This window comes from Procambarus clarkii, chromosome 37 (genome assembly GCF_040958095.1).
Source record: "Procambarus clarkii isolate CNS0578487 chromosome 37, FALCON_Pclarkii_2.0, whole genome shotgun sequence".
NCBI lineage: Eukaryota > Metazoa > Arthropoda > Malacostraca > Decapoda > Cambaridae > Procambarus > Procambarus clarkii.
Genome location: NC_091186.1, coordinates 26,644,370 through 26,658,421, shown reverse-complemented (window position 1 = coordinate 26,658,421; position 14,052 = coordinate 26,644,370). Strand labels below are relative to the sequence as shown.

Genomic DNA, 14,052 nt, shown 5'->3' with positions numbered 1-14,052 from the left:
TGGGAAAAACCTGCAGGGATTGATATGAGAAGAGACTACGAGGGACTTGTACTGAACTAAATTAAAAATTAATGTCTGCAAATTAATTCGACTAAAATCTCTAGGGTTGCAAATCCTAGCTCCTCTTTTCCTAATGACAGATTGTGGGCTGTAAAGGGGCAGGTGGGGTGAATGAATTAGTCGATAGGTTGACTGAAGATCCACAGTCCACCTGCCAACAGGTGTCTCGCATCAGTTTGTATTTTAAACGAGGATAAGATTTAATAAATTCAGTTATGACTGAACACTGGCTTTTTAAATCAGATTTAAACATGTACATAGTCTAGTGTAGCATTATAACTATTAACAACCAATATTTTATACTATAAACAACAATTTAAATTGTAAAAGTATAATAAATGACTTTAAATGTAGTCTAAGTACTGTTACTAAGTACTACAAATTATATTCAATTAAATGAACTTGTATGATAAAAAAATAACTAAGCAAGCAATTGTTAAGTTACCTTAATTTATATATGCAAGTGTATATGCAATGTATTTTATATTCAATTTATATGATTAGGTACAGTCAGCTTGACAATCTCTTCCAACACCATGGACACTTATGAGGTCTAGTGCTTGGATAAGATTCTACTGCTGCACTACTATATTAATAAACTTACCGAGATATGAGGCGTTGCCTCGCTTTATAACTGACAGACAGACTTATAGAATATTGAAGTCACACAAGCATAAATTGGCCAATTATATACCAAAATAACCTCTATACTTCTCTGCTTGCCAAGTGCCTGTCTGACAGTGTGCCAGACTTGATAACTCCTGTTGCGAGAGTAGGCATAATATTTTATATAACATCGTTGCAGTATGATGTACTAGTGGCGTTCCTACATGTTTTTTCTTTAACTGCTTTGCAGAAAAATGATAGTGTAGAATGGAGCACACAGTGACTGTCTCCACCTTCACCACTCGGATATAAATGTTCCAGGGATTTCCCTTGTAGATATATTGTCCAGGTACTCTCCCAGTTCTGGAGAGTATTCACTGGTGATAAAGATGATTAGATGTCCTGAGCTAAATAATGTTCGCTAAGGATCTGTCACTGTTCACTCAATTGTAAACAAACGCAAAGGGGTCCGTCTAATTACCACAAGCTCCACAAGCTTCAGAAAGCTTCCTGGCAATACGTTAGAATTCTAACCTTTTATCGCTCGCTTTGTGCCTTTCTTAATGGCACCCTTATGGAGATGAAGCAGTTGTCCACCTTTGCTTCAACGGTCAGTGTCCAGACCGTCAGCCCCCCCCCCCTCCCTATCTTTCCTGTAACCAGAGGAGCTCACAGGAAAGTGGAAGTAGTCTGGGAAGTAAGTAAGTAAGTAATTATCAAAAGAAGGCACCAAACCGGGAAGGCTATGTAGCACCATCAAATACGCAAAATAATCAGAGGGCGCTAAATATCACCAAGGATGCCAATACGAGAACAAAAACGCATAAGGCGAACGATATCAAAAGTATCCGAGTCACCAAGAATTCTATCGAGGGATAGGTGACCGCGAGGGGCGGTCGGAAAGCAAGACACACGCTCGTCCTGGAAGTCAGGACATTCAAGAAGGACATGCACGACCGTAAGAGGGACAATGCAACTAGGACAATAAGGAGCAGGGCGGCGCTCCATCAAGTGACCATGGGTTAAGCGAGTATGGCCAATACGCAACCTCGCTAGAGCTGTTTCCCACCGCCGGTTACGGTGGAAGGAGGACGGCCACGAGGAAACACAACATTTAAGAGTACGTAGCTTGTTACCAGTAACAGACAACCAAGAAGCCTGCCAACGGGTAAGGACTGAGGAATGGATAACCGGGTAAAAGTCGGAATACGGAATGCCTTTACGAGAGATGGGACAAGAGCGGACAGCTTCCTTAGCGGCAGCATCCGCACGCTCATTTAAAGACACGCCAATATGGCTGGGAACCCAACAAAACTCAACCGACTTAAATTTACTGTGAACGAGAAACAGCCAATGCTGGATCTCGACAACTACCGGATGAACTGGATTAAAGCACCCGAGAGCCATGAGGGCACTACGAGAGTCAACAACAACCACAAAGGAAGACTGACAACGAGAAAGCAGGAGACGAAGAGCATAGAGAATAGCATAAAGTTCCGCTGTAAAGATGCTAGTCTCCGGAGGCAAGCGACACATATAAGTGCGATCAGGAAAAACAACAGAGTAGCCAACACCGTCCGCTGACTTAGACCCATCGGTGAAGACAGAAACGGAGCGGGAGTGAGAAGAAAAGTGCTCGAGGAAAAGGCGTTTTAGAACTGTAGGAGGGGTAAAAGCTTTAGTGATACGAGTCAAGGATGTACAAAACCGCGGAAGAGGGACCCTCCACGGGGGCAAAGAAGGAACAACACGAGGAGAAACATCAGAAATACGAACGGAAAGAGAATCCTGCAGGCGAGATAACCGGACAGAAAGAGGGAGGTGGTGAAGAGGAACAGGAACCGCAGGAGGGGTAAAAGTTAAAGCACGACAGAGACGAGAGGAAGGATGTTGCAAGGACCGCGCAAGATAGCGAAGACAGTAGCGATCACGGCGGTCCTGGAGAGACAGGAAGCCAGTGTCAACATACAAGCTAAGGACGGGAGTCGAACGAAAGGCACCAGAACTGAGGCGCAACCCAGCATGGTGCAAAGCATCAAGACGGCGAAGAGTAGAAGGAGAAGCAGACGAGTAAGCAGGGCAACCATAATCGAGCTTAGACAGGACGAGAGAGGAATGTAAAGCAAGGAGAGTGCGCCTATCTGCCCCCCAAGAAGTATGGGACAAGACCCGAAGGAGGGTAAGGGACTTAGAGCACTCAACACGGAGGTAAGAGATATGGGGAGACCAAGACAAAAGAGTGTCAAGGAATAACCCCAAAAGCTTCGCGGAATCTTTGTATTCAAGGGGATGACCATAAAGTGACAGAGGGACGAAGAACAACCCGTTTCCGCGTAAAAGTCATGGCACAAGTCTTAGAAGTAGAGAACTTGAAGCCATGACCTGTGGCCCAAGACGACACGGCATCAATCGCAAGTTGAAGCCGGCGTTGAAGGAGAGGCGAATCATCACCCTGACAACAAAGGGTAAGATCATCGACATAGAGAGCGGAGAAGACGCCAGAAGGAAGAGAGGAAAGAAGACCATTGAGGGCAACCAGAAAAAGAGTAGTGCTCAGAACACTACCCTGGGGCACACCTTCGTATTGCTGAAAAGAGGGAGAGAGAGCGGTACCAAGGCGCACCCGAAAGGAACGACGAGAGAGGAAGCTGCGGAGAAAGAGGGAGATGACCACGAAGGCCAAAAGAATGAAGTTGAGATAGGATATGATAACGCCAAGTGGTGTCGTAAGCCTTTTCTAGGTCAAAAAGGACGGCAACAACGGAGGTCTTCGCAGCAAAAGCAGTACGTATATAGACCTCCAAGTTCACCAGGACATCTGTCGTGCTGCGGCACTTGCGGAAACCAAATTGAGAAGGGGAGAGGAGGTGATGGTGTTCCAGGAACCACATCAGACGAACGTTAACCATACGTTCAAAGAGTTTGCAGACACAACTTGTGAGAGCAATAGGGCGAAAGTCCTTAGGGGAAGTACCCAGAGACCCCGGTTTGCGAACAGGGAGGACAACGGCATCGAGCCAGTCCTCAGGGACTGACGATGACTCCCAGATCCGATTATACAGACTCAGTAAATACCGAGACGTGCTCGGAGGGAGATGGCGAAGCATCTCATAATGAATACCATCGGAGCCCGCCGCCGTAGAACCGCAGAGGGCCAGGGCAGAACGAAGTTCAGAGAGAGAGAAGGGATCATTATAGGGAAGCTGAAGATGAGTGCAGAAATCTAAAGGACGAGACTCAAGGACAGGTTTACGAAGAAGGAAAGATTGGGGAAGATGAAGACCAGAGCTAACAGAAGAAAAGTGGGAACCCAGTTCGGAAGCGACCTGCAACGGGTCCGCCACAAGAGTATCATGGAGGTGAAGGACCGGTGAAACATCGGGAACGAACTTACCCGCTATCTTGCGGATACGCTTCCAGATCTGGGCCAGAGGGGTTTCGGACGTAATTGTCGAGACATAAGATGCCCAACATTCACGTTTAGCCGTACGGATGGCCCTACGGGCCACCGCACTCGCTTTCCGAAAGAAAAGAATCGGTCGTCTGCCTACGGCGGTGCTTCTTCCAGGCTGCACGCTTACAGCGGACAGCCCGAGCACAGTCCGCATTCCACCAGGGAACGCACTTCCGTGGACCCCGAGAGGAAGAGCGAGGAATAGAGCGGAGGGCAGCGTCGAAGACAGTGTCATGAAAAAGGAGGAGAGCGCGAGAGAGGGGCAGAAGGGAGAGGTCAGAGAGAGTAGCACTGAGGGAAAATAGGGTCCAGTCCGCCTTAGCAAACTGCCACCTAGGGAAAGAGAGGGAAGGGCGAAAAGAGAAAAAGGAAACAAGGATGGGGAAATGATCACTTCCATGGAGGTCATCAAGAACCTGCCATGTGAAATCTAAGTAAAGAGAAGAAGAGCAGAGAGAAAGATCAAGACAAGAAAGGGTACGAGTTCGAGAGTCCAAATGAGTGGGCTCACCAGAATTCAGAAGAGACAGGGAATTCAGCAAGCTAAAATAGGACATGGTAAAGAAGTTCAGAAGGTTAAGACTCGGTAAGTAAAGAGTTGCACAGGGATGCTGGTTACCATAGTGGGACAACATCCACTGTCAAGGATAAAAGAATGGTACAGAAATCCAAGGTCAGGTTCCAACAGCCGGAGCAGGAGAATCAGAAGAGAAGACAGTCTTCTCACCGAGGCAGTCTTCCAGGTAAAATGCTGCACACTAACCAGAAATTTTTTTCACTGCCCTGCAACAGTCTAGTCGGGTTAGTGATCCCTCTAAAGCCATCGGATAGTCCGACCATAAATGTCAACTTACCCAGTCCCTCCCCGCCTCCCCCATCTACGACTAGAGGGATGCACATTGGGGAATAGTTTCCTTGCAAGAAAAATCGGCTTAACACTTTTGTACCATCACATTGAGCATAAACCTCTTGGCCCCCAGTCCATTGCTTCCCCCTCCCCTGTTCACACCTGGCTGATGAAAGCCCATTAGAGACTAGGGCGACTGCAGCAGGCAGACCCATACGGCTATTAAGGTCTGCTCTGTTATATAACCTTTATCAGAGTTTCAACACTAAAGAATATCTATTTAAATGCATTCATCGAAGGAAACCTCGACAAAAATTGCCCTAAACATTTCAGGAGTTAACTCAAGGTACATTTCGACCAATGGCATTAGTAAAAAAAAGACAGGTTAGAGTAAAAATTTAATAGTACTTTTAGAAATCTGTCCAGCCACAAAAATAAAAGTAATCAACTAAAGTCTTAGTCATAACCTATAGATAAGCATTAAAAAAATAAAAATCCCAACATGCTGTTATTGTCTCCACCCGCTAGGCTAAAAGAGCCAAGCAAATCAAGGCGTTCCTCGGAACCATTAAATAATTACGCAATTTTGTTTTTTTCTCCCCGTGGGTCCCCAAGTATACCCATGTATACCAATGTATACAAGGTATCTTCCGCAGGGTTTTGGTAGGTAGCTAGTCTAAGCGCTGGCTACTCTTCGCTGGTGATGACGTGGCCACACACCCGACATCTCTCAGGCTTCCAGCACAGGGACAGCAGCCCGCACATTTTGAAGCTCCGGGACACGTTACCTATCTAGAAAAAGATTAAGATATTAAGACAGTCATTTAGCATTATGGCAAAATTAAAATGTTTAATTTGAACACTAGCTTAAATAGATAACCAAGAAGGATTTTCAGTATAGGTATTAGAATTAATTATGTTAAACTTGGTGAAGAACCTTGCCTTGCAATTAGGGCATGTCCCCGTCTTAGGGACTGCGGAGGCGGCAGCAGTAGCAGCATCAGAGTCAACAGCAGCCAAGATAGCTCCACCAGCTGCATTACGACGACCAGAGTATAAATCTTTTGCAGAAACGTAGGCTTCAGCATTTGAGTAGTTATCAGGAAGAAGTGCACCTGCATATTCATTAACAGGTTCATCACCAATAGGACGGTAATAGAGGGGTCTGGTAACCTTTACTGGAGGCTGTAGCTGAATGGGTTTAGCATCTGGGAAAGCGCCAGAAAGAAGCTGGCAGTCCTTTGCTGGAATTCAAAAGGTTTATTAGTTCACAGGTTAAAAGTAAAAAGAGTAAAAGTGGAAAGATAAACTAGCAACGTATACTTACAACGGCCATATGCAGCTCTGCGTTCTGCTACAGAAGGGATTTCTTCTACTGTAAAATAATGGTCGGATACTAACATTAAAATCTTTCTATAAATATACAGGCGTAAATATTTTTCCATCCCAACACCAATAACAGGTTTTGATAAATTACACTTTATTGTGAACGTAATAAGGTTAACCTTAACGCTTAAAAATTCCAAAAAGATTGAGACTTGAAAAGTCCAAATGAGCTGGACTTTGAAAGTTATATATATAATACCACGTACATTCTTAAGTAACGAACGTCAGCAAACATGGAAACTATAACCAACGAAATACAGACAAAATACACAACTAACGTTCGTGTTCCTCCCACATTGTCCCAAGTATTACTCAGAGGTACTCAATGTCTGGATCAGAAGAAGAACACGCTCACGAGAACACAACCAGGTCATCTGTCGGTTCCTGACCGGCTCTTCCCCAAGTAAACGTCTGAAGCTTCGAAGTAGATGTCGAACGATTCTCAAGTGATTCGTAAAAAGTAAATGCACTTGAGCAGTTTGCTTCGTTTTGCTGATGGTTTAAACGACAGGTTAAAGATTCACTGAGAGTGTTTCATACTGAAAACCAAAACCCATATATATATATTTCGTCAAATGTATATACTGTCTGTGTTATTAGGTGAACATCTTAAGTGATATGAACTCTTGGCCAGGTAAGGTAATTATCAGATGAAAGCATCCAATAATTATACAGATATTATAAGCAAAAATTGTTTTATTGCTTTACGAATCACATGGGAATGGTTCGGTGGCTGCCTCGAGGCTTCACACAAGGTTACTTGGGGCAGGAGTCGGCCAGCAGCTGGCAGAGCACTCTACTTCCTTACTCAGGCTGTACCTTCTTGTTGACGCAGACGTTGTTTTCGGTAATAACCATGAGCGACGTTCAAGGTTTGTGATTTATGTTTTGGCTGATGTGTGGTAGTTAAGAGTTTATGAATTTTATTTGTTCGTAACTTTGAATTTTAAGTGATAAGGTTTTTGTGATAAATGAGCTTAATCTTTTTTTGGTTAGTTACCAAAAATGTTCTTTAATTAACAATTTTCATGTTATACTAGTTTGGCAGAGATATGACATATTATCTTTAACATATCATTAACATATCATTAACTTTATAACTAATGCTTGTTTAAGGTTGTAGCAAAAAGGCTTATTTATGTCTTATAAGTAACTTTTTCTTCACTAGATACCACCAACCCTCCCGTTGCTCCTGACTCTGGCCATGTACCGAGGCGTGAGGCTCCACGGGCGGGGCGCTCCATCCCCCTCTACTCCCTCCCTAGGAGAGGGACATGTCCTAGTTGTAAGGTGAGGTTCTTCACTATGCATACCTAAAATGGTAGGCTGTAATTTTTTTTACCGAAACCCCGTTAACTATGCATTTTGGTTTCTGACAATTTGTCTTGACTACTTCCTAATGATACTTGATATACTATTGCTAATCTCGCTGCAATAATTTTCTTTAGATTGGGGACTTGTCCCGGGACTACAACCTGTGGCGCAGGTGTTCGGTTCTTCCGCTCTTGCCGGACTGCCTGCTAGACTGCTGCTTCAGCCAGGAGCAACGTTGTCCCATATGTGAATACGTGGCTCCCGTTCAGTAGTGGACCTAGACTAACCCGAGGGTGGCTTCCCAAATGAAGTAATATATACTTCATGGGGCCCATAGGGACCCGAGGGGCGAAAAAAATAAAATGAATTTTAATTGACAGTATTTTAGAATGCGGGACTTAATGCTGGAAATTACCAGCCCTTCACAAAATTTTTAATCTTTTTAAGTGACTTATTTTGGTCGAAGTGGATTTCTAATATACTTTATTAAAATTTATCGTACATTTTTTATTCTCCCAAACGCTAATGCGAACACCTAAAGCATGAGGCGGAAAGCTTGAATGTTGATCATATAATTAAGTTTATTTGAAACTAAAGTACAAAGTTTCTCTAGATTTTTGGGCCTAAAATATAAATGGAATGTTGACAACCTAAGAATCCTTTGATTAACGTTTCATAACCGATATCTACGGAGGATCTCTAAGAAAGCTCCTTCAATTATGGCTTGGGCAGGGAATAATTGATCAGTACTCTTCGCACTGAGGAATCCTATACTCCTGCTGCTGGAGGATCTACGTATAAAACTAGTATTTAAGGAGTTGCTGTCCTTGGTGATATTTAGTGCCCTCTAATTATTCCGCACATTTGATTGTGCTACATAGCTTTCCCGGTTCGGTGCCTTCTTGATAATTAAAAGTTGCTAGTAATTTTCAAATTGCAACCTTCCAGGTGGGCATCGCACGGGACCTTGTGTGCATCCTTTTGGTAGAACGTAATAAGCTCGTGCGACGTCATGCGGAAGTTCTGCCTTGCAAAGCTACACTATACTTTACCCAGTTCGTGTATTTGATGGCAAGCGCTCCATAGCAAGGGCTAATTCGGCCTGCATTTATCATTAACTTTTCCACTCGGTAAATTTAACTGTCTCAAATGTTAAAAAGTACCATACTGGGATTCGCCTCTGCTCTAGTACCTCTTTGCTTGTCTCCTACTAAGTGCTTGTAATGTTCATACTGGCGTACTGTCTACAGGATTGTTACTGCCTTTGCAGACCTTGCATGATTTCTGAAACTTATAGCTTGTCATGCTTTAAAGATTACCCCTTGGGTAGTTCCTGTTCACTCTCGTTTTCTTGTTCAAACATTGTCACCATAGTCAAACTTGCAAAGTTTTGTAAGCGCCTATTCACATGGTAACGGCTTCAAATTGCATCCTGTCATTAAATTTATTCGTGCTCCATTTGTCCTATTCAGATGGTTGAAGTTTTCAGGTGTTGTCTTCACTGACTATACCTACACCTGCCGCCTGACCCCCAGGCTAGCTGGGTAGGAATTTGAATGCCAGCGGTGTCAGGAATGACATCCTACAGTCAGGGTTAAGGTAATGGCACTTAAAGGTAACTGTTACGAACCCAGGTCCGAGCACGGAGCCGTGACAACCGCGCCATCTGTGGCTCAGCTCCCGAAACCCCCGCCAAACGGACGATGACACCTGGTGAGGACAGCGTGTACTGGCCTCGAGGACCAGTTTCCAGTCTGGTTCAGCGCTCAACACCGCCGCCACTGACCTCTGGTGAGGTGGTGCTCCGACGACAGCACCATCTATGGACTGGATACGTCAGGTATTTGTGCCCGAGCCCGTAAGTGAGGTGTTTTAGTGTCCCAGTTATTGATGACGTGTCTGCTTACAGAGCCGACCTGGGACTGCTGTGATGGAAGTAGAGTCGGTCTACCCGAGGCAGCCAGTCTCCATACCTTGAACGTTGCTGCAGCTGTTGTGAAGTCGCCCCCCCCCCCCTGGAAGAACACTGTGGTGTGTTAGCCTGCCAGTGGAGTGGCAGTGAAAGGATTTACCCGGGACCGACTGTTGGAGACGATCATCCACTGGGGTACTGAAGACAGGAGTGACTTGTGTTGTCACACGAGGCTCCTGTCTAGGGCGTTCCCCTTTTATCGTTCGTGGAGTGGCCGTACCAGCCTTGTGGGCTCAGAACCTGCCAGCAGACCAGCTGGACGTGTGGTTGACGGCCTCCACGGCGGTGCCCCCAGTGGACCTGTGGCCCGGGTAGGCTCAGCATTCTCAGAGGACACGTCTTGAGGCCACGAAGAAAGCACCGCGGACTCAGCACCTAGCTTCTGGATCCAGAGTCTTCAGCAGAAGACTAATTTGTGAATAATCCCCTTGTCTAGTGTTAATACCCCTCCCCCTTGTGCACTCAACTATTTTATATATTTAAACGGTGATGGTAATAATTATAATATTAAGTTCTTAACTTTCTTTCCCTACTCCCTTTAAGTTACTTGCGTCACGGATCTCATCCCTTGATAGCCACTACTGGCTTGGGAACGGATACATTATATCTTCCTCTAACAACATCAGAGTAAGGACCCCCGTTGCGTCCCGAGAGGGCCGTAACAGTAACCTATCCTTTTAGCTTCCTCCCATGGTAAGACACTGGGGAAACTCTGAACAAGCTTAACTTGTGGGCACTTTACAAAACCCCGCCATGAACTTTGTCCAAATTGCATTGTAGAACTTTGACGAAAGCAAGATACGATAGTCGGCTTCTCAGAACGATTATCTTTACGTCCCTAATGGTAAATTAACCTGTGATTGAATTCGAACCTTGTATCGCTCGCTTAGTGTTTTCATCTTGATGGCATCCTTATGGAGATAGAGCAAAGGTGGACAACTGCCTCAATGGTCAGTGTCCAGACTGTCAGCCCCTCCCATCTTTCCTGTAACCAGAAGAGCTCAGAGAAAAGGGCAAGTTGTCTGGGAAGTAATTATCCCAGGACAGTAAGTCACTGCAGAGGTTGAGCTAGTCTGGGTCGGGAATTATTTCCAGGTTCTGAAGTTTAAGGAGCAGACATGCTGCAAAAACTGTCCTGCTACAGTAAATATTAAGGGGGGGGGGTGTCTCCTCGGTATACATTTTCAGTTTAGGATCGGCTACTTGGACGTTAGGCATTAAAAAAAAATTCTAAGCCCCCTGCTTAATCCAGTAACACCTTACTGGCAAGAATTACAAAGGATGGGATGGCATGGTTATTTAAAGTTGTCTTTACCGTGACACTTAAGTAACTTATATGGTAATAGTTGTAACAATGGACCTGAAAGAGGCTTCATTAGCCGGCAATCTTAGTGTGGGGAAATTTTTACCCACCATATCTAATAATCGTCTAAGAAATGTCATATCTATATCAAATCATATCAAAATCAAATCCGAATCATTCATTATATAGCTTGAACCTAGATGGCAATGCCACTTGGATCACGTACGCCATAGGTCCCTATAGATGCCTACATGACTTTGTGCATGATCTCTCAAGGATCCAGAAGCTTCTAGAAGGATTTAATTAAAAAAAACTATTGGAACATTAATCGCTACCGGTAGGGATTATAAATCTAATCCTTAATAACAATCAGTGGTACTATCAAGTACTACTTATAATCTTTAAATCTTATATCTAATTATATTATAATCACATCTTAATCATAAGTCTAGACTAAAAATAATCAATCAATATTCATTGAAAGCTACTCCTTCTCAAGGGGAGGAAGGGGCATCTTGGGAACAAGAAGCACCCACGACCATACTCCGCTGCACTTCGCGTTTGTTTACAATTGAGTGAACAGTGACGGATCCTTAGGGAACATTATTTAGCTTAGGACATCTTAAGTTTGCCGGGCAATAAAACCACTTCAGGTCCATAGGTATCACGGTAAAAAGTGATCACTAACATAGTAATAAAGATCACTTTAAATGACCATGCCAACCTGTCCTTGGTAATTTGCTAGTATGGTGTTATACTGGATTAAACGGAGGGGCTTACAGAGTTTTTAATGCCTAACATCCAAATAACCCATCCTAAAAATGTATATTGAGGAAACGCCCCCTAATGTTTACTCCAGCATGTCTACTCTTAAACTTCAGAACCTGGAAATAATTCCGGACCCAGACTCAACCTCTGCAGCGACTTTTTCTGTCCTGGAATAATTACTTCTCTGACTACTCCCCCTTTCCTGTGTGCTCCAGTGGTTACAGGAAAGATGGAGAGGGGCTGACAGTCTGGACACTGACTGTTGAGGAAGTAGTTGTTCTTTGCTCCATCTCCATAAGGATGCCAGCGAGGAAAGCACTGAGCGAGCGACAAGGTTCAAATTATAACAAAGGATAATTTACCTTTTAAGGACGTAAAGAAAAAACGCGTAGCAACGCTACTAGTATATCATACAGCAACGATGTTATATAAAATATCGTGCCTAAAGTTGTGACATGAGTGTTATCAAGTCTGGCACACTGTCAGACAGGCAGCTGGCAAGCAGAGAAGTATATTGAGGTTATTTTGGTATATAAATTGGCCAATTGTATGCTTGTATGACTTCAATATTCTATAAGTGTCTGTCGGTTATAAAGCGAGGCAACTCCTCGTATCTCGGTAAGTTTATTAAGATTCTACTGCTGCGCTACTATATTATCCAAGCAATAGACCTCATGAGTGTCCATTGTGAGAAAAGTCGCAATAAGTAAACAAGACATCATAAGTGTCCATGGTGTTTGAAGAGATTGTCAAGCTGACTGTACCTAATCATATAAATTTAATATAAATACATTGCATATACACTTGAATATATAAATTAAGGTAACTTAATACATAACTAAGCAAGCAGTTGTTATCATACAAGTTCATTTAATTGAATATAATTTCTTGTACTTAGTAACAATACTTAGGTCTTGGCAGGGTTTCATAGTGCCCACGGCTTAAGCTTGTACCTGACAGTTTCCCACATTCCTACCATGGGAGGAGAGCTGAAGGGATAGCTTGCCTTTCAGAGTGCTGTTACCTTAACCCTGACTGCCAGTGGTGTCAGGAATAACATTCTACATTCAGATTACTACCCAGTTAACCTGGGGGTCACGCAGCAGATATAGGTTTGGTCAGTGAAGACAACACCTGAAGACTTTAAACCCCCATTTGTGAATAGGACAAATGGAGCACAAAGTTTAAAAGGGAAAGTAGTTCCATGACAGGATGCAAGTTGAAGCCATTACCATGTGAATAAGAGCTTACAAAGTAAGTAATTATCAGAAAGAAGGCACCAAACCGGGAAGGCTATGTAAGAGCTTACAAAACATTGCAAGTGGGGACTATGGTGATAGGGTTTGAACAAGACAGCAAGTGGACCTCGAGTGAATCTTTTAAGAGACCTTGAAGGTGAAGGAAGGCGACGTGAGGGAACATGATCTACCCGAGGGGTAATCTTCAAAGCACGACAAGCAAGCAAGTAATTATCAAGTAAGTAAGTAATTATCAAAAGAAGGCACCAAACCGGGAAGGCTATGTAGCACCATCAAATACGCAAAATAATCAGAGGGCGCTAAATATCACCAAGGATGCCAATACGAGAACAAAAACGCATAAGGCGAACGATACCAAAAGTATCAGAGTCACCAAGAATTCTATTGAGGGACAAGTGACCGCGAGGGGCGGTCGGAAAGCAAGACACGCTCGTCCTGGAAGTAAGGACATTCAAGAAGGACATGCACGACCATAAGAGGGATCAAAGCACGACAAGCTAGATGTTGCAGAAATCATGCAAGTGTCTGCGAATGCAGTAATAATCCTGTAGACAGTACGCCAGTTTCAACATTACAAGCACTTTGTAGGAGACAAGCGAAGTGGCACTAGAGCAGAGTAGTATCCCAGAATGGTACTCTTAACAATTGAGAATTAATAAAGGTTAAAATTTATCAAGTGGAAAGTTTAAGGGGGAAAGTGTGGGATAAATGAAGGCCGAATTAGTCCTTACTAGGTAGCGCTTGTCATCACCCTGGCATCAGATACGTAACAGGCTAAAGTATAGTGCAATCAGTGCAGGCTAGTAATGCATAATTTCCGTATCATGCTCGACCTAAAGGATGCACGCACAAGATTCCGTGCGAAGCCACCTGGATGGTTGCAATTTGAAAACTACTAGCAACTCTTTGAAGTAATTAATTATCAAAGAAGGCAACAAACATGGAAGGCTATGTAGCACTATCAAATGTGCAAAATAATCTGAGGGCGCTAAATATCACCAAGGATAGCAACTCAAAGTCTAGTTTAACAGACCGGTCCCCCCCCCCCCCCCCCCCATCCCCCAGCAGTAGCAGGATAGGATT

General features: G+C 43.9%; 1 protein-coding gene and 1 long non-coding RNA gene across 5 annotated transcripts; one reads left to right on the top strand and one right to left on the bottom strand.

Annotated features, from left to right (window-relative positions):
• Positions 1-5,352: 5,352 nt before the first annotated feature.
• Positions 5,353-6,784, bottom strand: LOC123765875 (uncharacterized). Of its 4 annotated transcripts, none has more exons than XR_011230697.1 (4): positions 6,560-6,695; positions 6,295-6,342; positions 5,910-6,211; positions 5,353-5,759 (listed from the first exon to the last, which is right to left on the bottom strand). XR_011230697.1 is itself a non-coding variant. In XM_045754708.2 (4 exons), the coding sequence occupies exons 1-4, from the start codon at positions 6,648-6,650 to the stop codon at positions 5,639-5,641; spliced, it is 486 nt and encodes a 161-aa protein (XP_045610664.1). In that variant the 5' UTR covers positions 6,651-6,784; the 3' UTR covers positions 5,353-5,638. The 4 variants fall into 4 exon arrangements, 3 of the variants coding, with proteins under 3 accessions (XP_045610664.1, XP_045610666.1, XP_069193434.1); XM_045754708.2 differs by having other exon boundaries at positions 5,353-5,755; positions 6,632-6,784; XM_045754710.2 differs by having other exon boundaries at positions 6,632-6,782.
• A 282-nt stretch (positions 6,785-7,066) lies between these two features.
• Positions 7,067-8,163, top strand: LOC123765876 (uncharacterized). The gene is made up of 3 exons (XR_011230698.1): positions 7,067-7,225; positions 7,522-7,643; positions 7,802-8,163. It is a non-coding gene; the product is annotated as an uncharacterized lncRNA (long non-coding RNA).
• Positions 8,164-14,052: the final 5,889 nt, after the last annotated feature.

What these genes read in the sequence shown, in the direction of transcription:
- LOC123765875 (XM_045754708.2), bottom strand. An exon ending in CAGAGCTGCATATGGCCGTT is followed by an intron (nt 6,212 to 6,294) that starts GTAAGTATACGT and finishes TTTGAATTCCAG; the next exon opens with CAAAGGACTGCCAGCTTCTT. An exon ending in GGACATGCCCTAATTGCAAG is followed by an intron (nt 5,756 to 5,909) that starts GCAAGGTTCTTC and finishes TTTTCTAGATAG; the next exon opens with GTAACGTGTCCCGGAGCTTC.